The 26,859-nt window shown below is 43.5% G+C and overlaps 1 protein-coding gene across 1 annotated transcript in view; it reads right to left on the minus strand.

Annotated features, from left to right (window-relative positions):
* Positions 1–9,599: 9,599 nt before the first annotated feature.
* The window catches only part of GRIN3A (glutamate ionotropic receptor NMDA type subunit 3A), a 67,314-nt gene continuing 50,054 nt past the window's right edge, over positions 9,600–26,859 (minus strand). The window contains exons 6-9 of the mRNA XM_005494600.4: positions 25,373–25,524; positions 14,437–14,601; positions 13,606–13,679; positions 9,600–10,298 (exon numbers count right to left, since the gene is read on the minus strand). Of these exons, the coding sequence (XP_005494657.2) occupies positions 9,962–10,298; positions 13,606–13,679; positions 14,437–14,601; positions 25,373–25,524 (728 nt within the window). The 3' untranslated portion in view covers positions 9,600–9,961. The remainder of the gene's footprint in view (positions 10,299–13,605; positions 13,680–14,436; positions 14,602–25,372; positions 25,525–26,859) is intronic.

A 26,859-nucleotide genomic window follows, 5' to 3' on the forward strand; every position in this document is an offset into this window, starting at 1 on the left:
GCTTCTATGTGCTCTGACCAAGTCTGGTATTGGTGCAGGAGAGTCTTGCTGTCCTTGACCGGCAGTCATAAACTGTAGTATCTTTGACTGGTGCCATGTGAGCCTGTCCTCAGGTGCTCTAGTTTCACCCTAGTGCTGTGGTTGTCACATGGTGTCATGATGTGTTGGCCTCGTGTGTCATTGTCACTCTGGGCCACCTGTTGCAGCAGGTTTATGCATGAATTTGGGCAGCATTTGGGTGTCCCTGGTTCCAAGGACATGCTCTGGGCTGTTGGCACAGACACAGCTGAAGTGATCTCTGGTGTGAGGGGATGGTCCCCAGGTCAGAAATGGGCAGCACTGTTAAACTGCAGAGCCTTTTGCTTATGGAGTGCAGGTCAAAGCTACCTGTGGATGGAGATCAGGCCCTCAGGAAGCACCTGTGGCAAAGGTACATTAAACTGAACTTAGATCCAGAAATCTCCTTTTCTGTTTTCTTATTTCTCTCTATGCTGTTCAGGAATTAAAATCAATGTTCATTGATTTCTGTTAATTTCCTTTTCTTTGTGCATCTTTCAGATATTTCACTGATGGAAGAAGCAGTAGTGGAGCTGAATACCTACCTGTCACATGACAATGGATGGCTGCAGGACCTGGTTGCTGTTCTTCAGCAGAAGCATAGAGTCATGTCTCAGGAGGTATAAAAAGGAGAGAGAAAGGAATCTGCTTTGAGGACCTGTTTAGCGTAATTTATGGTTCCCATAGATTGGAAAGCAGCTCATTTCCTTGGAGAAGCACAGGAGGAGCATGGTTTGAAAGTTGTGAAAAAGGGTTGTGGAGATCTGTACATAAATTTTCTGTATAAATCAGATGGATTTGCTTGTTACATGACTAAAGGAAAGGATATAAGCAAGTCAGTGAACTGAATGGATTTAACTTGTAAAGAAAAGGAGAGCAAAGAAATTGGGGGCATGTGATGCTGAGTTGGCTGTGTAGACACCTGGAACAGTCGAGGTGACATTCCTGTCATTCTCAGTTCCTTGGTTTATCTGTGTTTTTTGACAGGGTAATGATATCAATTACAAGATGTTCCCAGTTGTTAAAGGATTCACATTAGTAGCAGCATTTGTTTGAGAGATTTCAATTCATTTAAAGTTTGTGTTTATGGTGGTCTTGCTCAGCATTAGACCTCTGAGCACTTAGATGCTCTGTTGAGTAGATAGACATAGGGATTGAAAAAATTAAAATCAAAAAAAGCCTTTGAATCAGCTGAGGTGGCTGCCTCTGTATTCTGCCAGATATTACCAGCTTCCTGCTCTTTCTCTGTTTTCAGTTTTGTCTTATTTTTGTTGCTGTCTTGGGATTTGGCCAGTATTAAATTCAGGACAGTTCATGGAATAGTCTGTCAGCACAGCAAAGATGAAAAGCACATGATGAATAAGAGAAAAATGACTCCTGAGCAGTGTCAGGAAAAGTTGGCCCAAAGCAATGTGCTGGCTGAAGCACTCCTTTGTTGCAGTTCTCCAAGCTGCAGGAGAGGGTGGAGAACTGCAACCAAAGGAGTGCTTTAGTTGAGAATCAGCAGAATTCCCGGATGTTGAGAATCAGCAGAATCCCGGGTGTCTGTCCTGGAGACCATGATTGATGACCTTCAGTGGGACATTGACAAGATCCACAAGAGAGAGCAGAGGCTCAGCCGCCACCTGACAACGTCCTGGAACGAGTATGCGCTGGCCAGGAGACCTAGGAAGTGGGGAGGGTGTTGGATGGTGTCCTGGATTGCCAAGCAAATTGTAGTCTATTTGCCATCTCTATGGCAGTTGTTTTCTGTTAAGTGGGTAGTTTTCCTTATCTCTTCCACAAGCACTTCTTTCCCTGGGGAGGCATCTGCTGATAACAGGCTACTGAATGTCACTGCATGACTGATAAGAACTGTAGCATCCCAGTGTGAGATGCGCCACCCAGAGGGAAGAGCCAGGCATTCCTACCTGAGATATAATCTGGAGATTCTGGAACACCAGCACAGCTTCTCCACTGGATTTTCCCAGAGGAACAGCTGCCTCCTCCACTGGATCTTCAGAGGAAGACTACACTCTTTTCCACAGGATCACTGCTCCAGCAGAACCACACCTGACAATCCAGGAGGACTGCAGCCACAATTCCAATTGTGGACTGCTACCAGCACCCTGATGTGTCAGGTTATGTTCTGACTCTGTCAGTGTTGTTTTAGTTTACTTCATTGTTCATTTTATTTTTTTATTTTCTTCCCTAGTAAAGAACTATTATTCCTGCTCCCATATTTTTTGCCTGAGAGCTCCTTAATTTAAAATTTATGGCAATTTGGAGGGAGGGGGTTTACATTTTCCATTTCAGGGGAGGCTCCTGCCTTCCTTAGCAGACACATGTCTTTCGAAACCAAGACAGATGGGTGTGTGACATTCTCTCTGGGACTTTGCTGGGAGAGCTGAGAACCTGCCATGTTCTTTCTTGTCAGTATTTCTGCTGCATCACTCTTGTCAGTATTTCACTGGGTCTTGAAGGAATCCCTTACATGTTTTGCGGGTAAATTCCAAAGGCTACAAGGTGTATGGAGCAGCTGGGAGTACCTCTGTGGGGGAATAATCACAATTCATGGCCTCAAGGTAAGAAGGCCAGGGGCTTGGCTGTGGGCAAGGGGAAGAATACGGTCACGAAGAGCAAGGGCCACAATTTGAACAGAATTTGATACTTATTTTAGATAATTTTTAGATCATGTGGCACAAAGCTGCGTGACTCTGGGCAAGCCATTTTGTCTGTGTATGGCAAAATGACTGAAGAAGCACCTGGTGGAATTAGACTCTGTCTCACTTGGTCAAGTTACCTGACTGCTCATTCTGTAACTACTGTTGCTGCATGAACAGATAGTTCATTAGCACTCTCGGGAGACATATTAACAGTAGTATTTGCAAGGAGTTTATCCCAACAGTTTGAGGTGATGAATGCAGAGCTGGAAGAGAGAGCTGGGAATCACCTTAATGAATTGGAGGAACTATATCAGGGCCTCGAGGAAGTAACAAGACAGAATGAAAAGCTCAAGGTGAGACATCTGTACCTGTGTGAGGACGAAGGTGTTCTGTGGGATGGGCTGCCCTCAGCTTTGCGGTGCTGTGTGTGCAGAAAACCTCATTGCAGTGTCTGTTCTGAGCCTGCTCTTTAGCTGTGGTACGCTTTGCTCCGGGTACAATTGAGCTGGTCGGTGGCTCCACTTGCAGCTCAGTGCGTTGGTGACACCGCGTGGCCACGGTTGGAAATTGTAATGGTTTCCTGCCCGTGTCCCGTTCTGATCTTTGAGTCCATTTTAACCATATCTGGTTAAAAGTGTTTCACCTCTGGTGATCCCTCCTCCACCTTCCCTATGCCCTGTGCAAGTGGAAACCAGAGAACAGAAACAATAAGGGAATTTGTGTGGGGAGAGAGGCTCTTGAAAGAGTCAAAGAATTTCTGTCTTTCCCACTGTGTGGGAAAGGAAACATAGGAAACAGCCTGTGAGTTTGTGGTGTTTTAAAGGTGGTAGCACAAGAAGCTATGGTTCTGTGATAGATGAGTATATGGTGGGGAGAATAATCCAAATTTCATCTTAGTGCCAATTATAGGAAATGCCTGTCTCAATAACCTAAATCTGATGCTGGGAGCTGTCTTGAGGCACCTCTGAATTCTGTTTGTCCATATGAGTCTGTTTAGAGATAAGTGGTCTTTAGTTTATAACTTTTTTTTTTCCCTTCTAATTACTTTTAAGCTGAGGTGCTGGCTGTGTAACAGTGGCTTTGCTGCTGTGTTCTCACTGTGGTCTGTCTCCCTTTCTCCAGGAAGGCTCAGGAGAGTCAGAAGGAGATTAAACTCTTGCTAGATATATACTGCTCTGTCCCCAAAGAGCAGAGAAACAAAGTGCAGCTGATGGCAGCTGAGAAGGCAAAAGCTGAGGTATTCCTAATTTCTCTTCCTCTTTTCTTTTTAATGTGTTACTTAAACTTCTTTTCAGATACTCTGCAGCAGAACTGTGTTGTTTCTCTCCTCAGAACTGAGGATTGTTTGTCTTCTCGGCTTGGTCACTTAGAGATTGGAATGGTCTGGACATAAACGGAGAGTAGTTGCTAGTGCAGGCACACACACACACCAATCTCTAGGTTCATAAGCACAGACCCATTTGCAGATTCCTTCAGTTCCAGCATGTCCCTCTCTTTGGGAACCCCTGTGGTTCCAAGCCCCTCTTGCCTTGTTCACAAGCAGGTCTCACCTATAGGCAGCACTTCGTCTGTGCAGCACACACATGGGGTAAAGAGTTAGATTACATGGCAATACTTAGTAAAAGATACAAGAAGCTAGGACAGGACAGGCTGTGATGACTGTGGGCAAGGCTGAGCCAGACAACTGCGTACTGACTGCCCATGTTTCCCACGAGACTGGCTCCTTTTATACCCTTCTCTGTCTAACGCAAATTTGTTCATCCTTGGTCTCCATTTCCCTGCACATTGCTTCTGGATTTGAGCAGCTCTTGATTGCCACAGCTGTTCCAGTTCAGGAGCCATTCCCGCTTTACAGTATCATCAGTTACAAAGTCCCAGCTGATCTTCCTGGAGGTGGTTCCTGTTATTGTATTTGGATTCTTGTTATTGTAGAACAGAACTGCTCTACCTTGTCAAAGCTGTAGTGGCCAAAATGAGTTTAAGGAGCTTGGCAGCCTGTTAGTTGGAAGTGTCAAGCTGTCCACATGTAGAATTTTTGCCCTGGTGTATCTGACAGCTGTTCAGCTGCTGGGAATTGGGTCAAACAGGTTTGACACAGTCGTGCCCAGCTCTGGGAACGACTGTGTCAAACCTGATTCTGCCAGACAAGTGACAGGTGACCATCCTTTCTTTGCACCTTCAACTTCAGAGTATCTGCTGTGGTGCAGACTTGTAGGGAATGCATTTTTCTGTGGAAGTTATCCCAGGGAGGCCGGGACTAGAGGATCTTTAAGGTCCCTTCCAATCCAGGGGATGAAACTATGGATGGCATGACTTAGCCAGCTGCATGTTCTCTTTGGTCCCTGAAGAAGCTGACAGGGAATGTGCTGCTCCTTCTCTTGGTCTCCTGTTTTTGTGCAGGAAGATATTTCTGGGTTGTGCAGGAAGCTGGAGACTACAAAGAAGCCTGACATGGTTCCCAGCTGTGATGAGATCCTGATAGAGGAAATCAAGGATTTCAAGGTGAGTATCTGTGTCCCTCAGCTTCCCTTTTTACCTCAGTCAGAAGGTGTGCAGGCACACTTCCAGTATCTGACATCTCTCATCTGTACTCTGGCACTGGAGAAACCACATTGTCCTTCTGAGGAATGGAAGGACCTTCACATTGAGACATCTCTGAGCACAGAGGCTGGACTGCAGCGCCCCTCAAGGCTGTGTGTCTGTGTGTGTGTGTGTGTGTGTCTGTGTCTGTGTGTGTGAGGGGGGTCTGTATGTGTGTGTGTCTGTGTGTGTGTGTGTCTGCGTTTGTGTGGGGGGGGCTGTGTGTGTGTGTGTGTGTGTCTGTGTGTATGTGTGTCTGTGTGTCTGCGTGTGTGCTGTGTGTCTGCATATGTCTGTGTGTGTGCACTGTGTGTCTGTGTGTCTGCATGTGTCTGTGTGTGTGTCTGTGTGTCTGCATATGTCTGTGTGTCTGTCTGTGTCTGTGTCTGAGTGTATGTGTGTCTGTCTGTGTCAATGTGTCTGTCTGTCTCTGTGTGTGTCTGTCTATGTCTGTGTGTGTGTTGCAGGCCTGCCTGACGTGCCCATGCTGCAGCACACACAAGAAGGATGCGGTGCTCACCAAGTGCTTCCACGTTTTCTGCTTGGAGTACGTGCGGCCGTGCTACGGCCCCCGGCAGCGCAAGTGCCCCAAGTGCAGCGCGGCCTTCAGGGCCAGCGACTCCCACAGGATCGGCGGAGGCCTCCCTCCCTCCATCCCAGCTTCTGCTGCCTGGGCTGCAGCGTCTCCTGGGAGCGCCCTTCAGGGTCTGGAAAGAAACACACTCTGGATCTTGCTTCCTTTCTTGGCCCTGTCCCTTTGGTCTTGCCCTCGGTTTTTGTGTGTTCTTTGTGCCTGAGAGGAAATTTCCCATCACTTGCTTCCACACTGCCAAGGTGGGAATGTGCTGCTGCCGTGGTGGGATGGAAGCTGAGCTGCAGCAGAGATCTGTGAGAGCTTCATTTGAGGGCTCTGCTAATTAAATCCCATCAAGGAATGGCACTGCTCCTGGGAGGGAAGAGTTTCCCAATTACCAGGCCCAATAGAGGCCAAGGAAATTAATCTGTGCACTCAGTGGAACAACTCCGTAGGTACCTGTGATCTTCCTGAGCCAGGGCAAGAACCCCAGAGGGCTGGTGCACCAGGAAACCCTAGCCCCAAACAAACACATCGAAATATCCAGAAGAGGAGAAAGGAGAGATCATGGAGACCCTTAGAAATAGCATTCCACTGATGAGTCCTGATTGATGTGCTCATCTTCCCCTAGGCTGAGGCATTGCTGTCATTGTCTTTCTCAGAAAAGAGCTTTCAGCGTTCCTTTGCTGCAGCTTTACCACAAAGATTAACCTTGTTATGCACAAAGTCTTATTAAAGCTGTTGTTTGGTTTATTTTCCTGGTACTCCTACCTCTGGTACTGTCTGTTCTCCCATCCTTCCTTTGTCCAGTTCTTGGAAACATTTCTCACAAGCTTTAAACTGCAGTAGAGATGTGATTTCTTCCTTCCTCTCCTTTCAAAATATGCTCAGCTGGAACAACTTTTGTCCCTCTGGCTGTATCCCCAGTGGCTTATTCCTGACACAACAGGAGGACCAGGATGCTGCATTATTTCTGCAGTCATTTTGTCGTGGCTGCTGGGAATTTTGGCACAGATGTCATGTGGCTTAGAGTGTCAGTGCTCTCTGTACTTGGAGGCTGCATTTGAAGTCTGCTCCTAAACTCAAAATGGGAAGTTGTTGATTTGTGACATTTCTTCCTAGGGTGTAGTGTTTTCCCTGTAAGCCTAATTTGCATGGAAGGTGCACCTGTCAGAGGTTTGTCTCATGGGTGTCCCTTCCCTGAAGCAGGGAATCTCCTGCCTTCCTCCATCCCCTCCCTGCAGGAAATACCAGATAAAAAGTGAAAGGAGTTCATCACAGGCTCTTACACTATTCATTATCTTACTGAAAACATTCAAAATGTATGAGTAAAGCTTGTAAATGATGAGGGATCCTGAAAAGTGAAAAGGAACACGGCATCCTGTCTTTCCGAGGGGAACCTGGGCTGCTGGGAGTTCCTGCTATGGTATAAGAGCTGTTAGAAGCAATGAGAGTAGAACCCACTCCCCTTTCCCTGGAAGTTGCTCATGGGATTACAGGTTCTGGCAGCAAGTTGGCTAAAGAATGGGGTGGTAATGCTGCTGGTAGATTTTGGGGTACAAACACTTCTTCAACCAGGACCTGGCTCATGAGCAAACTGCATCTTCAAACAGCTTTGCTACAGCAGCAAGAGTTCCTTTTACAGCTGAGAACAGCACCCTGAACTGAACAGCCCCAGTAGAGCTGCAAAGCCCCTCTGTCCATCCCCAGTGTCTCCTGTATCACCTTCCTACTGAAATGAGCTTTGTGTGCACTCTGCCCAGGTTGGCATCCCTCTGGTCCTGGCAGGAAATGGATACTTCAAACAATCTGCATTAGTTTCACAGAGGAGTTTTGGAAACTCCTGTCCTCCCTTAGCAAGAAAAATGTGTTGGTTTTGTTCTAAAGTAATAGCTTATTTCAAGCTAATTTCTGAAATAACTGAGTTTTTCTCTGCTTTTAATTAAACCATTTCCATACATTCTGAGAAACAGAATATGTGGAAATAATTAAAATTTTTCAGGACGAGTAAGTATTGGGGTAAAAAAGAAGCTCCTCAGACAACCACCAGAAATAACACTTGCTTAACAGTAGTTATTAGGTGGTTAACGTTTTTCCATTTATATTTTTGCTTTTAAATGAAGTCAAATTTGTTGAAGGATTTGGTGTTTAGAGCTTTGAAGCAAAACATTTTTGTTTAAGATATGATTAACATTTTTTGTTTTGTTTTGTTTTGTTTTTTTTTTAATCTGTTTCTGGGCTCATGTGTGTAGAGATAAGGACATAAAAGCCTTGATAAAAATACTTAGAAAATTGGACTGAAATACTTCTTTCCTAGTGTTTAATGAAAAGAACAATATTCATCTGTTCAAAAACCAGTGATGTTGGAGATTGTGAGGTACCAGGTGCTACACAACAAAAAAGCTCTTTCTAGAAATCTGATTATCTAAAGGGGAGAGGGAGGGGAAGGGAAGGCAACAAAAGTAATCTGAGTGGGTAAGGATCCATCAAGTTTGTCAGGAATGTGGGGACATCCCAGATCTATTAGACCTACCAAGGTGCAGACCTGTGAATCCCACTTCTCTGTTTTATGTCCTTATTTCTCTTCCCCATGTTACTGCATTGGAAGGAGCAGACACACAAAAGCAGAGAACAAGCCCTGAGCAGGGAACAGACAATCATCTCTTGAGGCTAATTAGTCTGGGTCTCACTGTGATCAGCTTTTAGTGCTGTTGCAGAAGTTTTCATGTACAAGGCTCTTCAAAGGTTAGAGATGCAGATAGGTAGAATAATGCCTTCCTCAATCTGCCTGCAGTCTTTGAACTCCACCTAACAAGAACACTCCGGGCAACCCCTGCAGGTGACTGGAGATAGAGGGAGAGTTAAAATTACTTTGGTGATTTATCTGGGAGACCACAGTTAAGAGACAATATTATCAACTCTTTTTCTCTGTAATATGGGATGTGCTGGGAAGTGGAAGTGATTTTTAGAAATTGGTAGAAACCCTATTTAAAAAACACAATCAGTTGGGTTGATGCAGTGTTTATTCAGATGCTGAACAGCTTACCCTTCCTTCCCCTCATCACCCAGAAGGGAGAGAGCTCCATTCAGTACATTGCCTCTGAAACCGCAATTCTCATTCTTCATTCACAGGGTGGTTTTGGTGACTCCTTTTGGTTTTTACTGGACCTTGGTATCTGAATAAATCATGGTCCAGAGCCCCTTTAGTCACCTCATCTGTGAGAAAGGACCTTATTGTCATCTTAAGACAGAGAATATTAAGGGAGTAGTTTCACACTGGCAAGTATTTCACTTTTTGAGGTAAATACTGATTTACAGTAGTGCCCCCTCTCCCTTCTCATCCTTGTCCTGTGCCACTGTGAATCAATCTATCCCTTCACCTGTCAGTGCAGTGTTTGCACAGCTTCTCCCTGGGAGGGAGTGGAAGCGCAGCCTAGGCTCACAGGCAGACAGAAGTGGTGGTTTGGTTTTTGCCAAGTTATTTTAAGCTGGGTGAGTTCCCTCACCACAGCCTCAGAGCTGCCACACCTCCATTTGTGTGACAGAGCTGAGGGAATGGTGTGTGGTGGGTTTGCCACCAGGAATTTGTCTTGTGAGCCTGTGCCAGGAAGGAAGGGACTGCCAACACAGAACAGCACCTGCCATAAAGAGGCATCCGTGAGGAGCCTTCACATGAACAGAGACTAGACCCACACAGAAACAACAAAAATGTACCAACAAAGGGACATACTGCCAATGAACACTTTAAACCTTTTTTTGGTTTCTTTTTCTTTTTTTTTTCCCCTTAATTAATGCACAGAAAGGGCTAAAAAAGTGAAACCTCACGGTACTGTCAGGTGGAGAAACAAGGAACTCTCATTGGGATGCTCCTTGTCTCTCCAGTCCCTTGGGAATGGCCGGTGTTTTCCAGGAGAATAAGAAACTTGCTGTGAAAGGAGAACTCAGGAGGGTGGCAGTGGCTGTGGGCTGCTGCAATTCTGCTCTCCTGAAGAGCTTATTGCCTGGTTTATTTTTGCACCCCTTTCTGGCATTACAAAAGTGTGTTACAAATTTTACAGAGGAAGGCGAGAAAGGAAGAAAAGGGGAAGGGCACAGATAAGTTGGCCTAGGGCTCTGCAGTTCTGTTTGTCCGTGCATACTCTTCCAGCTCTGATTTCCTGTCCATGGCAAGCTGCAACTCCTGCTTGATGATTTCAATCTGCTTCTCCAGCTCTGTCAGCTCTTGCAGCACCGAGGTCCTCGCAGTGTTGAGGGACTCTGCTTTCCCGTTGGTGGTTAAGGAAGGCGGGGTCTCTCTCCTCCCCTGTGGCAGGGGGATGTCCTGGTGCTGATGGATTGTCACTTCGTTTTGCCCCTCATCAGTGCAGATGTATTTTTTTCGGTGGCAGTTGCCCAGGTTGGCTGTGTTCCACACTGCATGCTGGCTGTTCCCCACATGGGCCCTGAACAGAGAGAAGAGAGTTAACACCACATCAGGGCCTGCTCTTGTCTGTGTGCAGACCTCCACTGTCGGCCATCCTACTGGAAAAATATAAGGCTGCTGTTGCATGTTACATAGAAATATTATTCCTTTATCCCTGAAATTATGTTTTCTTGCAAAGCACAAATCATGAATTTAAATGACCAAATTTTTGTGATTTAACCATAGCAGAGGCTAGAACAGAACCCTGAATGTAATCTTTCCCAAAACTTTTTTTCAGTTATGAAATTACTCAGCTGCAGCTCAGGAAAATCTGAGTCCTTCAAAGCTTCTGAAAGCTTCTGTGGTTGCAATGTGCAAGTTTATTACAGTGTTAGTCCTTTGTGTGTTACTAGTCAGTTCTGACTTGGGCATTTGCTCTCATGGAGAAGGAAAGAGACTCCCCAGAGCTGCTGTGGAGAGGTGAAGGGAGAAGCTTTGTCCTTTAGTCTTGAAGTCTTGTTGGGGAGCTGCTTGTGCTCTGGGGGATGATGTTTAAACCAATGATGTTTATCCAAGCCTTGCCGGTTCGTTCCTGAGCTTCCTGACACACCACAGAGACTTAAAGGCTGTCAAATTGGAGCACAAATTTCAGTCTGGGAACTTTTTGAAATGCTTCAATTTTTTTTCCTGCAGAAATACTTCCATAATATTTTGATTCTAGAGAACTTTTTCCTAGTTTTTGGGGAATTCCTTTTGGTGCCCTCCCAGATCAGGCCAATTCCCAGGGCTCCTTCCCAAAGTGAGGTGTAGCCCATGGCCTCCACCCTCCAGCTGGAACAGAAGGAAGCACAGAGCTTGCTGTTGTGGGAGAGGAGCTTCTCTTTCCTGCCTGCTTTTCCTTTGGGACAGGTTGGTGTGTGCTCATTTGATAAAGGCAGGTTTAAACTCTGAAGCAGTTGTGTTTCAAACTGCTCCCTTCTCAAGCTCTTCTCTGGGTATCCTTGGACAAAAGGCGTGTGAGCTCTATGTGGCAGGTTAAGGGAGGAGGTTGATATTTCAGGGTTGTGACTGCTGAAAGCAGTTGGTTTAAGGGATGGATACTTTTCTCATCTGACTGCAGTAAAGGAACTTGGAAAGTGAAAATTTTGTTCAAGGAGGTGGTGACTGGGGGTGTTTTCCAAGAGATGGGCTGGCAGAGAGAAGAGACTGGAGGGGAGGTGTCAGGCAGGAGCAGCAGCCCCTGCCTGGATCATGCTCCAGAGAGCTCAGGGAATCCCAGCAGGGATGTGTATGTAGAGTTGCTTATTTTTGTGCAGATCAGCTATATTCTCATATTTCAGAATAAAAGATGGGAAGACTCCAAGACCGGGCAGTTGATTTTAACAAATGCCAGTCCACAGTTAGCACTCCAGTTTCACCAAGTCAATAAAACCATTTAAAATTTGGTACTGATGCTGAGCAGCTTTTGTAGTTTTGGCGACCTTAAGAAACCCAACAGATTTTCCTCCAGGAGGATACCTGCAGTAGCATGATGCCAATTTTTTCCACCTCTTTTCTGTATCTTTGGTGCTTTTAAGAGTTCTTCAGGGCCCAGCAGGAATGAAAGCACGTGTGATAATGTCAGTGATTTGAGAGCTCTGTGTTGTGCTGATGGCTCAGGTTTTAGCTTTCATATTTCAGATTTTATTCTGCTTTATTGTGTAGTGTTGAGCCTCATATTAGGGGATTGTAAGCTCTCTTCACAGAATAGGTAGACAAAACAATTCTTTCTCTAGCTGGGGACCAAAGACAGCCAATCCAGATCTCCCGCCCCTGAGCATGAACACTGCTGGACTGAAGAGAGAAAACAAGAAGGATGGGACTTCATGGGCTAAAGCTGTAATTGGACAATTAGCTCCAATATGCTAACGGACCAAAACTTATAAAAGTATGAGACCCCATGACCTGTCGTCCATTTTTATGGCCATTTTGGGTTGTGCTGCCCAAGGTGGATCTATCTGAGGCCTCTTAATAAATACCTACTTTATTCTTTAGCTCTGTCTAGTCTCTGATCTAGGTCAGCTTTCACAAGGCATCAGTGCATTGCCTTGATGAGTGTTCATGACAATCTGGACATCCCACTCGTGGCTCTAAATTCATCCCAGTTCTGTGCAAACAGCAGCCCCGAGATGCTGAGAAGAGCAAGCACAGTGGGTGGGTGTACATGCACACACCTGAGGGATGACTGCTGTGTGGGCAGAAGGTTTTGGACTGCTGTACATCTTCACTCTCCCAAGTTGGAAGATTATTTGCATGGATCTTTTTCTAAGCCATTGCCTGGGGGGCTTATGCACCATCTCCTCCTGTTCCACCAAACAAGGAGGGTGCAGCAGAAGGAAACATTTTGCAGCACTCATGGTCTCTCCTGCTGCTCACAGATCAAAAGCCAGGAGTGGCTGTGTGAAAGCAGGTTCCATACATGGTGTTCTTTGATAAGATGAAGGAATGAACAAAGGAGATCAATTGCAGGCATTTTTAGACATTTGTGTATATAAAGGCAGGTTAGGAGCTTAGAGATGCTTACTCATTTATATTTGCTGCCTTTAGCAGAGGATTATTAAAGAAACACCACATACATCTGTAGGTTTCAGTCAGGCCAAACATCCAGTAACATTCTGAAAGACCTTTTGTATTCTATACTCTGTGCCTGAACTTCTCTGTAGAAAAGCAGTGCTGCTGTCTGTGTCCTTACAAAGTGCACCAGTAGAGTTGAGTTGCTGAGCACATGCACAGTTCCATGCAATGCCTTGTGTTCCTGGAAGCTGTACATCCCATTGTCTCCTCTGCAGAAGACACAAGCTATGAAAACAAGGCCAAGCTGTTACCTACGTTTTTCTCCAACAACACTTGTTGGATGCAATAATTTTCAAAGGACTGCATTTGCCTCTCCTCAGCTTTCTTATTCAAAGAAGAGAGCTGAAGGAGTTTCAGGCATGTGAGTGCCTGATCTCTCTTTGCCTCTAAAGGCTCTGCCTCTCAGAGCCCCAGTTACCTGCCAGTGCTTTGGCGTGGAAGTCATTCATTCCCTAAACTCCATTCCCTAAACACAAGTGGACTTCAACTGCGAAGCCTCTCTTTGCAGTGGGAGGTTTTTTATTAGCTGCATTTAAAATCATGAAAGGACAAGATTTCTAGATTTAATACTAGAAAAAATAATTAATTTCTGCCTTCTTCATTTGTCACTTCTATCTTGTTTCCTTTTTTTTAACGCTATTACCTTTGGGGCATAACTGTATATCCAAACAGAAGGCATTTAATTTCAAAGTAATTTTTATAGTTTGTGTTTTAAGGCGTGGATAGCTTCCTACCTCTTTTCTACTCGTTTTTTCTTAGGCTGATGTTTTTCCTCAATAAATGAACTGTTTAGAGCACGATGTAGTCTCTAGAGGAAAAAGAGGAACATAAATTAGTAGAAGTAAGATTAAAAATGGCTCCACAAATAGGTAAACAATTTGGGCTTTGTATGATGGACCTGAGCATAAATTATTTAGCACATTGAAGGATACAAGCAATTGTCTGTGCTTTGTCATTACAACAGATTTATTTTCCTGTTCTTTCCCAAAGAAAGGCAAGCTGGAAAGTTGATTAATAGTTTGGGAACAATCCTTGGTGTTAAATTAGTTTTAAAAGATTTCTTCCTCTGTGCTGCTTTAAAGCAATGGAAGTTCTTCCCTTTTCTGCCTTTTGTTGTAAAGTAACTTCTTCCTTTAGAGCAAACACCCAGAGCAATTCTGTCCCATTAGTTTCTCTTGAATAATGAGGGAGGTTACCCAGCATTTCCTGCATGCCTAACAGGTTTGGGAACCTGTAACAGTGAGGTGGAATGTTCTGGTTTGCCAGTTCAGGATAACAACACTTTTGCTTCCATCATCCAAAAGAGCTGAGCTGTGAGGCTGCAAGCGCAAATGGAGGGGTCCCTCCATAAGCTTTGCAACGGAATATTTAAATAATATTTAAATTTCCTCTGTGTTTCCCATTCCATCCTTAGGTCAGCCTCTTCAAACTCCAGAAGCTGCTGACACCATTCAAATTCCAACTGTCAGTGCTCTTACAGCATTTCATAACTAATTCTTGTCCAGGCTTTCTTGGTCAGCCCCACAACTTCTACAGGGTCCCTTCAGAACACCTGAAGAACATACCTGACTGGTATGGAGCCAGTACTTCATCTTGGATTTTTTCTTGATTCGTGGCAGGACCAGTCTGTACACGATGTGCTCCCCAATAGTGGTGAGAATGGACAAACCAAAGCCAACACACAACATCACGAAGAGCCCTGAGAAATGCTTTATCCCCATCTGCAGTGTCTGTGAATAAAATCAAAAGGAAAAGTTAAGGCAGGAGGTTGTTAGTGTGCTGGAGTAGATGCTTTGTTTTCTCATGTGGAAATGTGCTCTGACTGAATACAGAGTGGTGAAATAATGCAGAATAGTATGGATAGAGTTTACAGCAAAGCCTTTCTGTGCTGCTTGGTGTTCAGCCAGAGCAAAGGCTCTGTCATGGGAAGAGAATCAGCCAAACACCAGGGAAACTGAGAAATTCCCCTAATGAGGTGGAGTGTTAAATGTACAAGAATATGGTGTTTGCAGTGTCTTTGCATTTGTAAAAGAAAGTACTGCTTGATAGAATGTAGTCAATGAGCTGTAAAGCAAGTCCTTCATCAGCAGTGAGCTACTGCTCTATAAGTGTTCATATTTTCAGGGAATTGATTGTGAACTTTCCATTTTTGTGCTTTGCCCTTGATGGAGGGTCATGGAGAAAATGTGAAGTAAGTAGCACAAACATGGCACCTCTCCACTCCCTACATTAATAGGACTGAAACTGTGTTAGGAACTCTGACTACAGCTATGGAAAACAGGAACACATACACCTTTTTCTGCCAATCCACCCTTTTCATGTAGGATAGAAAGCCTTTAATTAATTTGTCTTATTGGCAGTAATGATGTTTGAACACCAAGAAACTGTGTAGAGCAGAAATCTGTACCACAGATACCTGTACTGCAATGTGTGGGTGAGGTATGCATGTTGTACCTCTGTTCTCAGGCCTCCATAACTAAGTTTATAAATAACTAAAATCCCTTGCAAAAAATTACTGCTCACAGATTATTATGGAAATATTTCCAGGAACACAAAGTCCAGTTGTGTCTTTCTATTAAACAATGTTACTCACCAAGTAAATGAGTGAAAAAAAAAAGAGGAGCAGCGTTTGGGAAGGGTTGTGTGTCATCTGTGATACTGCTACCCTGGACCTGTTGTGTTCCTTGTGTTCATTTGCTCCATGGGTGGGAGTGGGGATTGTGCTTTATTATGAGTATTTCCATAAGTTGGAAAAAGAAACTGGAATTAGTGAGAAGATGCATCACAGAATATTTGTGAAGTCTTGTTCTAAGGTCATTTTAAGCCACAGAGTTCATAACTGATGAGTCCACTGAAGCTGAGGGCTCGGAAGTCCCTCTGTGTACTTTGGTAGGGTGAGCTGTATTTCTCTCTTCTGGTTTGCATTTTGATTTCTGCTCTTTAGAACACAATGGTATGAGATACCATATCGCGAGTTTTTTACAAGAACAGAGCTTCTGCAATCTAGCAGAGTGAGAACTTTCCCATACTGGCACTGGCAATGGATTCTTGTTTTGGGGATCCTCTGCCAAAATCAGCCTCCTTGTCCCGAAGCACACTGAGCAGAACTTTCAAGACGAGAATTTTTGTACTAGTGAATAAACACTTCTAGGGTGTTGAAGGGTCTAATGGAGGTGTAAAAGCAATTTCTAAAGAACCTGGAAACCATAAGAAAGACATAGCAAAATGGCTCTGGGGTAGAAGTGTGTCAAAATTTTGGCACAAGGGTTTTTTTGTTATGGAAACTGCATCAATTCAACCTCAAGGCAAAACTTGCCTCTCCACATCACAATTTCTTATGATCTGCTGTATCACAGTTTGTCCTTTCAGCTGGGGGCATAGGAGGGTGACACAGAGATTACAGGTGGTAATGCTTTACACTGCTCAAGCACCAAAGTGTTTGACTGTAGTTCTGGCAGTGAAGCCCAACTTTTAGCCCAGGTAGAATAAAATAAGAATGAGGTCCCACGTCTGACCTTTTTCTCAGAAGTCTCAGAGTTAAGGCCTCAGTATGGCTCACCTTTGAATTTGACACATCTCTAAGTATCTGTAAGAAGCAAAAAACCTGCTATCCCAAATAGCGGAACATGCTGGTTAAAGCTGCTTTTGCCAGTTCTCCAGGAAGTTCTAATGCAAATCACTCCCTTCCAAGAAAGGGTGTTCAAATGCAAGTATGCAACAACTTAGAGATGCAGAGCTAACAGTAAACATGAGAACAAACAGAACAATAATGAACAGGTTATGTGTTTGCTCAGTCATCTGATGAATACACTTATCTACCAGTGCTCCCAGGCTCCAGCTGTTGGATGTCACAGAGAGTAACAGCCTGTGGGTGGTTCTTGCCATGGGAACTGGGTTTAATGTAATATCATAAAACCCTAGCCATTCAAAATAATAATAAAAAGCCCTATTGCAGTGGGGGTTCCTGAATGCCTGGGGTCAGTGTTTGATGCCACTCCAGCACTGCTACAGAAAGCACACTTGGCTAGCTCCTTACGTGAAAAATAACTCCCTCATCTTCAGCAAAGCCTCTCTGATTTACGCTGATGAGGGTCTGGCTCCCTGTCCTGTCAGCTCTGCAGAATTGTTTTCTACCTTCCCTGGAAGCAGGTGAAAGAAATTCCAGCACTGTCATCCCAGATGAGTTTTTCACCTGTAATGGATGGCTTTTGAAATTGTCCCAAACAAGACATCTTTTCCTAGCAAAGGAAGTGCCAAAACAAAGCATCAATAATATTTCATCTAGCAATGAAGAAGGTAATACATTGGAAGAGCTGCATGATAAAGGCTGCAGAGTAAAAGGAAATTTTTGAGACTAAATTAAGGGGGAAAACAAGGTAGGGTAGAAATAATTAATGCAGTGTGGAGTGATTATACATAGCAGTATCAGCATATTCACAAACCATTGTAAATTGGCTATTTATCAGCTATCTGTAATTAGAGACACGTTAAATAGTAAAGGAAACCATCTAATAGAAGCAGCTCTCATTTTCAACCTCTAATAGAGGCTTCTCTCATTAGAGGAGCAAGCTCAAATACTTATTTTGTTGCTCTTTTATGTATTTTTAGGAGCATACATAGAATATACATGGAAAGAGCAGGAAAGAAACCCGGTTTCTCTGCATTACTGCATTCCTCTCTGCTCAAGGGTTAGGGGCTAGGGAAGTGAGTATGTGGGTTGGGGGTGGCAACAGAAAACAAACTGGTGGATTTCTATACTGCAATGTATTATTTTTATTTCCTTTTATTGTATTTTATTTTTTCCTAAGGAATAAAAGCCCACCATGTGGTGTATTCTGTCTTAAGCCAGGATAAAAATGCAGTCCTTGCTCCAAGTTTGTAATCATAAATCCAGGAGGTAGCTTCCTGCATTTTAGGAGAATGAACTCAGTTATGGTCATGTAATTCTTCTGGAGCAATAGGCAGTGCAGTCAATCCTGCGATAATTACTGCTAATGGGTACTAACCACGACAGTTGCAACAGCCTCCAGATTGCTTCCCACTGGCAAATTGGGAAATTGGCATTTTCTAGACACCAACAAATACAACAGAAGATATGTGCTTTTTCTTTACAATACATCCTTGAAGACACTTTTCCAATTTATCAACCCATATGTGCAGTTGCTATCTGAATACTTCCTGTTTTTTCCACTCTAGTTGTGTGCCTTTTTTTCTTTTTTTAACCCTGAAGAGAAGTAAAGGGATGCAGAGAAGCCAGTCTGACATTTGTGTTCACTTTGGAGCAGGCAGTAGAGACAAAAACGGCACTTAGTGATTTCAGCATTTGTTTTCATGGGAAGAACTGTTTTACTCCCTACTACAGGAGACTGTAAGTGCTTTACTCTCCCTGGCTGCACTGAATAAGTCATCAAATACTCCTGTGATCCAACTTTGACTAATTAGAAGCTTGTAAAGATTCTTGTGGATAATCTGCAAGTTGGCAGTGCAGAACAGATATTGGTGCTACACACTGCTGAACGCAAATACTAAATACGGGTATCATGTGTGTGTTAAGTATAATAATAAACTGTATTTTCTTGATTGCATTTTCTCTTTAAAAGGTTTGCTGATCTTTGGAAGTTCAGTTTGCAGCACCTGTACTGATAAGGAATTAGTAGGGATAAATGGATACGAAGGGTAGAATTCTAAACTCATTTACACATCTCAGTAGGCTTGCAAAATCCTACTGATGCTGATACTTTTATTTAGTCAGCTAAGTGTTATTAAAACGTGTCCCCCTTTCCATGTTGTGGCATTTTTTGTAGCTGCAGAGAGACTTATTTTTAGACTTGATTTTCATTCTTATGGCTTTCTGTGCTCTCAAAGAAGTAGCAGTTTAAAAATAATACATATTTAATCTCTTCAGGGAGATTATCCCCCCCAAAGACTGATGACCATGGCTTTAGAGTTTCGAGTGACAAATTTTAAGATACTGTAAATACTGTCTCATATTGGCAAGACAAGTTCCCTTCCCTGCTTGTTGTGAGGGTTTTGCACAGAGCTGGAAAAACACTGTTTTGTAATAAATGTTTTATTTTCTACTCATCAATTTTCCAAGCCCTGTCAGCACCTCTTCAGACAGTCACCTTTTTCTTTTGTTTGTTTTCAGTTTCAGTGGATGAATCTAAATCTTTTACTCATTTGCAGGACACATCTCCTGACTCTGTTGACAGAGTCAATACTCATTCACTCCCTTCTGCAGGACTGTTGTGCAAAGTATTTCTTTCCACAGTTCAACAGAACCCACTGTTTCTTCCCACACTGAGATGACCCCTTTTCAATGCAACATCTGTCACTTTGTGAGACCCTTTCTGGAAACATTCCCAGTTCCTCCTGTGGGCAGGGGCCACCTCTCCCCCCCTAGACAGCATACGGGCAGACTGAGAAAAGTGTGTTGGTACAGCAGAACCTTTTTTCCCTGTTCTTTGTGTTTGTTTTTCATGCTCTCATGACAAGGCACTGTGAAAGGTGACTGATGGGCAGCTGCTATTTATGAGCACATTGCATTTTGTTTCCTTTTTGGAAGTGTCTGCATGGCCTTTCCTTGACACCTGCAGTGCACCAGGGACAAACATAAACCAGAACTTCAAGGTTGGAAAAGTCACTGTTGAGTTGTCAAGCGATGGGTGTAACAAAAAAGGAAACTATTGGTTGACCTTTGAGGGGACTAGGAAGAAGACAGAGCAGAAAGGCACAATTTTCTGGATGACAACTAGGTGAAATCACGGCAAGATGAATGAGGCACTGTCTGATTGTGCCTCTTGAGTGATGCTGAGGCCAAAGATCATAAATTCAGGCAAAAGACCAGTGAGTTTGAGGAAGTTCCTTCAGAAATTTGAGAGCTAACAACCATCGACGGATCTCACCACTGATGGGAGTTACCACTCCTGAAGGGATTTAAAAGACCTGCAGATGTGGCACTTAGGGACACAGTTTAGTGGTGGACTTGGCAGTGCTGCATTAATGGCTGGATTAATTGATCGTAGAGGTCTTTGCCTACCTAAATTATTCCATGATTCAAAGATGAAAGGATTTTTTTTTTTTTTCTGTGTGGCTTCCATCTGGATCAGATGGAAGGCTGTGGTCAAGGACCAATCCCCACTGCTAGCATGGACCTGTCCCTCAGGCACTGGGAGGAGGTTCACAGCACTTTGCCTTCCCCAGCATCACCACTGTCAGGGTCAGTTTGGGCTGCAAGGTCTGTGTGCTTTCATACATTGTTATTTTAAATGTCAGGTTAGATACCATTTGTGTGAAGCATCAGCAAGTTCTTGATATTAATAGCTGGGATAATGGCATGCAGCAATATATCATTTTTTATTCCATGTGTTGGTTGTTATCTGATTGAACTGCCAGTCAACATGGAAATCAGTCTAAGTTCTAGAGTTCTAGCTGTCCTGTGATTATTATGAATATAAAAGGAGAAATACAAACCTTTCAAGTGAAACAGAAGATACAGTTTCAACAGTAACATTTTTTAAAACATAAAAATGTTTTTAAACTGTGAAAGCTTTTAAGCTGTGAAAGATTGTATACACTTAATTAGCTTCTCCCAAAGCATGGACCAGGTAGGGCTCTTCTTTTTTGAACTGTCTTGATAAACCCTGCCCTGGTCATCACTGCCTGGCCTGAGCAGCCAAACCCACTGACTGCAGGCACTTTGCCTTTCAGGGATACCCCTGCCTGCTGCCCTGCTGGCTGAGTTCCAGAGCTGCTTTGCTGCCAGGAGCAGAAAATTGCAAAATTTTTGGTTCCCCAAAATCACAGAATCATAGGCTGGTTTGAGTTGAAAGGGATCTTTCAAGGCTACCTTGTCCAACTGCCCCAGAGTAAGCAGGGCCATATTCAATTAGAACAGCTAGCATGGAGCCTTGGATGCCTCCAGGGATGGTTGAACACTTTCACAGAGGGGGCATCCACCACCCCTCTGGGAAACATTCTGCTCACTTTCTGATTTTCCCCTTTTTTTGTTAAAACCTTCTCTCTGTAGTCTATTCTGAGCTTGGGTGGAGCTAATGGGATGGAAAGGCAAGTCCCAAAAGCCTGGCTCCTTATGAAGAGGCATCAGTGAGAATAACAGTAGGGCAGAGGAAGAGCTGAGTGTACTCTATGCAAAAATAAAAACAAATTACATTGATTATGCACAGATATGATGTGCAAATATAACTCTGTCAATCCCTTATCCCTCCTGCACCATGTTTCACCCCTAAGTAGGGAACTCAGCAATTTGGCCACATAGGCATTCCTTTGAAACTAAAACATTACAATTTTAAACCAAGAGTACTCAGGCAGTATTGCTGGAGGCTAGCACTCACCAAGAACAGCCACTGCGATCCACAATTACCTGCAGTGGAGAGGGTAAAGTGCAATTCACTGCAGTGTCCTTTCCAAGCCTGAGTTAGCTGCATGCCCCATAAATGATCCAGTGGGTGCTGGTCAGGGTCAGATACCTTGGGTAAGTGTTTTTGCTGAAGAGGTTGATACAAAACAGCACTTCTGACCTCTGCAATATCAGAAAATAAACCATCTTTATTGGTTTCCCAGCTTGAAGAGCTGCAAGGTTTTCACTGCAAATCTTCCAGCCCCAGACTGAATAATTTCTTTCCAGGACAACTTTGTTTTGAAATGCAGTTTAGAATAAGCAAAGTGCTCATCCACTGCCAGAGAGAGAGAGAGAGAGATGGGAAGAGCTAGCATTGAGTTCTGCCACAGGAAATATAATTTCCCAGTGTAAGATTACCAAAAAATGGTGAGTAGGAAGATGGATCTCAAAACAAATCTATAGAAAAATTAACTTCAGTGGGCAGGAGTGGCAGGTGGATATGAATCAGGCACAGCTAAAGAGGTAATGACCAAAATGGATGATGGATATCCCACCAATTTAAAGGCTATACTGATCAGTATTTCACCTACATATATTCCCATTTTGGCATCATTACTCTTGGAGAACAAGTGCAGCATGTCACAGACCAAATTTATCAAATCGGCATAGAAGAATACAAAGCCTTACTCTTGCTGTCAAAAGGCAATTGCTGGGTCTCACTTTGGTAAATAATCCATGTGAATGACCACCCACTGAGAAGTTGAGATTTTTTTCAAAAAATGAATAATCTGCTTCTCTGTTGAACACTGTCCGCTCTTCAGTGAATCTGCAGAATACTACTGTGACTGAGTGCAGGGAGTAAAGTTACAGAGAGTTTTGGGCTGTGCAGGAGTAAATGATACAAACCAACATACAGGTAAGTCCAAGACTAATTCCCATGCTTCTTGCTGTAACAGTGGGGAACCTGTACTTTGGAGAGTGTTTGCTGCTTGGCTGTTAAGTTTAATAAATTTCTCCCAACTAAGAAATCACACATTCTAAAATCTCCAAGTTCTTGTCCAAAAGGAATGGATGAAGAAGAGGGGATGCATGTGGGCGATACATTGAAAGTGAGGCAACTCAGGAAAATGAAGATCTGGACTTAGCTGAGCTTACCCACAAATGGCACAGACTTGCAAGTGGTATTCTGCTACTGCTCACTTTCTGATTGCATAAGGGTCTTTCAGTGACTTTTTAGATTCACAGAATCCTAGAACGCTGTGGTTTTGAAGAGACCTTACAGACCATCTAGTTTGAACCCCTTGCCCTGGGTAGGGATACCAACCACCAGACCAGCTTCTTCCAAGCCCTGTCCCATCTAGTCTTGGACACTTTCAGGGGTGGGGTATCCACAGCTTCTCTAGGCAATTTCTGTCAGGGTCTCGCCACCTAAATGTTTCAATTCTTCCTTTTATCTCCTCTCAACCTACCTCTTTCAGTCTAAACCCTTATCTGTTACTCCATCCCTTGTCCAAGTCCCTCTTCAGCTCTCTTGGATCCCAGTTAGGCACTGGAAGGGGCTCTAAGGTCTCCCTGGAGCCTTCTCTTCTCCAGGTGAACACCCCCAGCTCTCCCAGCCTGGGTCCAGAGCAGAGGCCCTCTGATCACCTTTGTGGTCTCCTCTGGATTTCCTCCAACAGTGCCACGTCCTTCTTATGCGGAGGATCCTGGAGCTGGATGCAGCTCTGCAGGTGGGGTCTCACCAGAGGGAACAGAGGCGCACAATCACCTCCCTTGACCTTCTGCCACACTTTTAGTGATGCAGCCCAGGACATCTTTGGCTTTCTAGGCTGCCAGAGCACATTGCCAGGGCATCCTGAGCTTCTAATCCACCAATGCCCCAAGTCCTTCTCCCCAGGGCTGCTCTCGATCCGTTGTGTATTTGTGCCCTGCCTGTATCTGTGCTTGGCATTGCCCCAGCCCAGGTGCAGGGCCTTGCACTTGGCCTTGTTGGACTCCATGAACTGAGTCCTTAATTTCAGACAACTGAACCAACTTGTTGGACTTTAGTTTCTGAACAAAAAACTCAGTTGTGGATGTTGAATTAGTGCAACTGAAGATGGAATAAGGACTATGGTCAGACAACCAGCCTGGGAGCAGCTACACCTGCCCTTCTTTCTTCACAGGGACGTTATACTAAAAGAATTAATTATGTTAAAGCACAACATGTCCTCCATCTGTCATGCCATGCTTAAGGCGTCCCATAAATCCTGTGGTTAAAATCTATTCAATAGTGAAAAAAAAAAAAAAAACCCAAAAGAATTTCATGGGACTATTCACAGGCAAAATCTGAACTTTATTTTCAGACTGGAGCAGATTTTTGCCCCACCTCCTTTCCCTTTGTTGGTAGGCCTTGAGGAATCTTGTGTTGATCATGCACCTCTCTTAGTAACAGTTTGAGCAAGGACCCCCATATATGTACATCTATTTACAATTTTTATAGGCAGGTATTACTCAGGTTCTAATACTTCTGCAGTCCAGTGTATCATCTCATGCCCCTCCCAGGGGATCTAAGCACCTCGGTCCACAGACTTCAGAAGGAACCGCATGTTCTGAGAGTAAACTAGTACTAGATAAAATTGTACTTTTGACTGGAATTTATTCTATGACTAAGAATAGAGAGCATACAGCCCCAGATGAATGCTGTGGGGTAAGACATGATCAGAGGAAGCTCCTTTTGTCACATCACTAGGGATTTACTAGGAAGGTAAGTTTTCTCTGCTGTAAGAGTTTTCAGTTTTAAGCAATGTTGAGGTAATTTATAGCATTACCACCTTGTAATTTCCTGAGATTTAATTCAAAAGACTTGTTAAAAAGTAGAGGAACAAGAAGTCATTGAAGAAACTGCTATTTTAAGAAGACAATTTCCTTTTTACATGATAATACAATCTTCAGATAAGCTAAATCAGAAAGAGAAGCGAATATACACTTCTATTTAAGTTTGCTTTCTTGTGTTGAATTAATCACATAAAAAAAGAAAGAAAAAATGAGTAAGTTGGATAAAAATAAATTGAATTTTCTTCCATGAATGTCTGATGTTAAAATATAATTTATTTCCTATTGACACAACTGTAATGAAAAAGTAAAGAATGTAGTAAGACCTGCAGAAATACCCCAACAAATTATATATTAAAAATGCCAAATAAAGATTTGCTTTGTCGTATCTCAAAAAAATGCTACCTTTGTAGTGATTTAGTTAGCTGCCAGAGGTTTGCAGCTGATCATTGAAAAGTGGGAGTCAGAGTCCAGGAAACTGAGATTCTCTTTGATAGGGGAATGCTGCCACTTCCTCAGGGAACACCATGTGTGTGTTTGGCATTTGGCTGAACGGTCTGAGAAGGAGAAAGCAGAGTTCTAACTGTTCTGTACCTGTGAGAAGACATAACCTATCCCTCCTGGAAGACCTTCAGCTAAAAGAGTATGCTATAAGCTTCACACATTGCTGGTGCTTTTGATTCTTCAATACTTTATCTTTTTTTTCACTTGACAGTCTAGGGAACTTGAGGAAAAACTGCTGTTCTGGTAAGAGTTATCTTTTCCTCATAAAGAATGGTGTAACTCCTGTGATGTGGTACATCCATGAAGATTTACTTCCATTCCTCATAGAACTACATAAAGTGAGACCTACTTCTCCTCTCTTCTTGGCATGGTGTTTTAGCAGACCATTTCTAGCCTGAAATCCTATCTTTGGTACAGGTAGCTGCCACCCATGTTTGGAAGTGGTCAGGATGTATTAAAAATTTGGGATGTCCTGAGCTCCCCCTCTCTCTGTGGATCGTGGTACACACACAGTTGAGTGGAATCAGAATTAGACAGGTTTGCTATGAAATATACCAGATCACGATTTTTACTGCCCTCCTTATGCCCTGCTTGTGTCCAGAGGAGCTCCCTGGTGCCTCACTCAGCAGCACAATCTCACTGACACGCTCCTCCTGCTCTGCCCTGACTGCTGCCTGGGTCAGCAGCTCTTGCCTTTGATGCCTCCTCCTTCCCTTCAGCTGCCATCCACCCCTGCCAAGTGGGCATGCCATTAGGAAAGAGGGGAGATAATTGTCAGCTTGCACAAAGCCTCACTTAGGTGACTCGAGTTCATTGCTTACCTCCGTGACGGCGAAGCTTCGTTTTCCACAGGGAACAACCTTGTACCACTTGTCGTGCAGAACATCCATGAAGCCGTGAGATTTGTACTGGCTAATCAGGTCAGAGATGTTTGAGGTGAGCGGAGAGTTGGGGGGAAGACCAATGCCATATCCTAGAAGGGAGAACAGTGCAATCATCTCTCTCTTTCTTGTTTGGTTTTTGCTGATGTATGTTCATTTCAGCATGGAAGAGCAAGCTGGCACTCTCAGCCAGCCAGCCAGCTCAAACCTGGCTTACTGTGGTCTGAGAATGCTGAGACAAGACCTTTTTTGGTGCAAAATAAAGTCACCCAATATAAACAGAATCAGCAAATTCAGCATTATTATGGTCACACAAGAAATATCTAAAACTGGAGATTCAAAAACTTAAAATGGAGACAATGGATTAATAAATATTTTCTCTAGAAACACAGACCTTTTCATGCCCTTGTCATGGATTCTTTCAGCAATGCAAAAGGGCCTCAATGTTACATAAATCATTCTGTGATCCCCTTGGATTGTTAGAGCAGTGGATGTGACTGTGGTGTCAGATGTGACATTTTCTTTCTATGCATTTTCTGATGAGGAGCTCTACGCACATCAATATATACAGGAGCCATCTTCATTTTTATCAAACAGCAATTTAAGGCCCCGGGGCTATGTTTTCAGTTCGTGCACTTCTGCTGTTGCAGTGACAGGGATCTTCAGACACTAATAAATGCAGTTTTTAGCCACTGTGCTATCTTTCACCATGTTAAAGTGTGGGTAAAGGACTTAGTGTAAGTGAAAATGAATTCAGTAACTCTGAATGTGGTACTTTTACCAGAATCTGGGGTTTGATTTAAGAAATTTGAAACAAATACAATTGATCCCTCGAAGACATGCAGTTGCATGCCAATTGCCTGCAGAGATTAATTTCTAGTCCACTGTGGATTTTTGTTTTTCAGTTCAGAATTCAGAATTTCAGATTGTCTCCTTAAAGAAACCCACATCAACACAGGAAGAAAGAAAAAGCCCTCACAAACAGAGAGGTGCTGAATTTTCCAGGACAGTGGCTCACTTTTTTATGAGTGATGAGGTGATAACTGTTTCTACAATGCTTCTCCCTTGCTGCTGAGTTTTTTGCATTGTGCCTGTAATTCCACCTGAATAAACTTGCTCACATCAAAGGATTTGTTTCAGAGTTAGCACAGCTAGAACTTATAAATATCACATTTTCAGCATGCTTTTTTTGTAATTGGGTGCAATGAAGGAAGCCCACTTATCCAAAACCGTACAGTTTATTTGTTTGTTTCTTTTTCTATACTGAAATCTAATCTACTTGAATTGAAATTGTGGAAGCTTCTGGTTTTATTTCAGCAGAACTGACCTTTTTGAAAGGGATTTATCAGGTTTCTGAAGGAGGTTGTTTTACATTGTGATGGGAGCAGCTGGAGCTATTGCCCTTGGAGGGGAGGAAAGTGGAAGAA

The sequence above is a fragment of the Zonotrichia albicollis genome, chromosome Z (genome assembly GCF_047830755.1).
Source record: "Zonotrichia albicollis isolate bZonAlb1 chromosome Z, bZonAlb1.hap1, whole genome shotgun sequence".
Classification (NCBI taxonomy): Eukaryota; Metazoa; Chordata; class Aves; order Passeriformes; family Passerellidae; genus Zonotrichia; species Zonotrichia albicollis.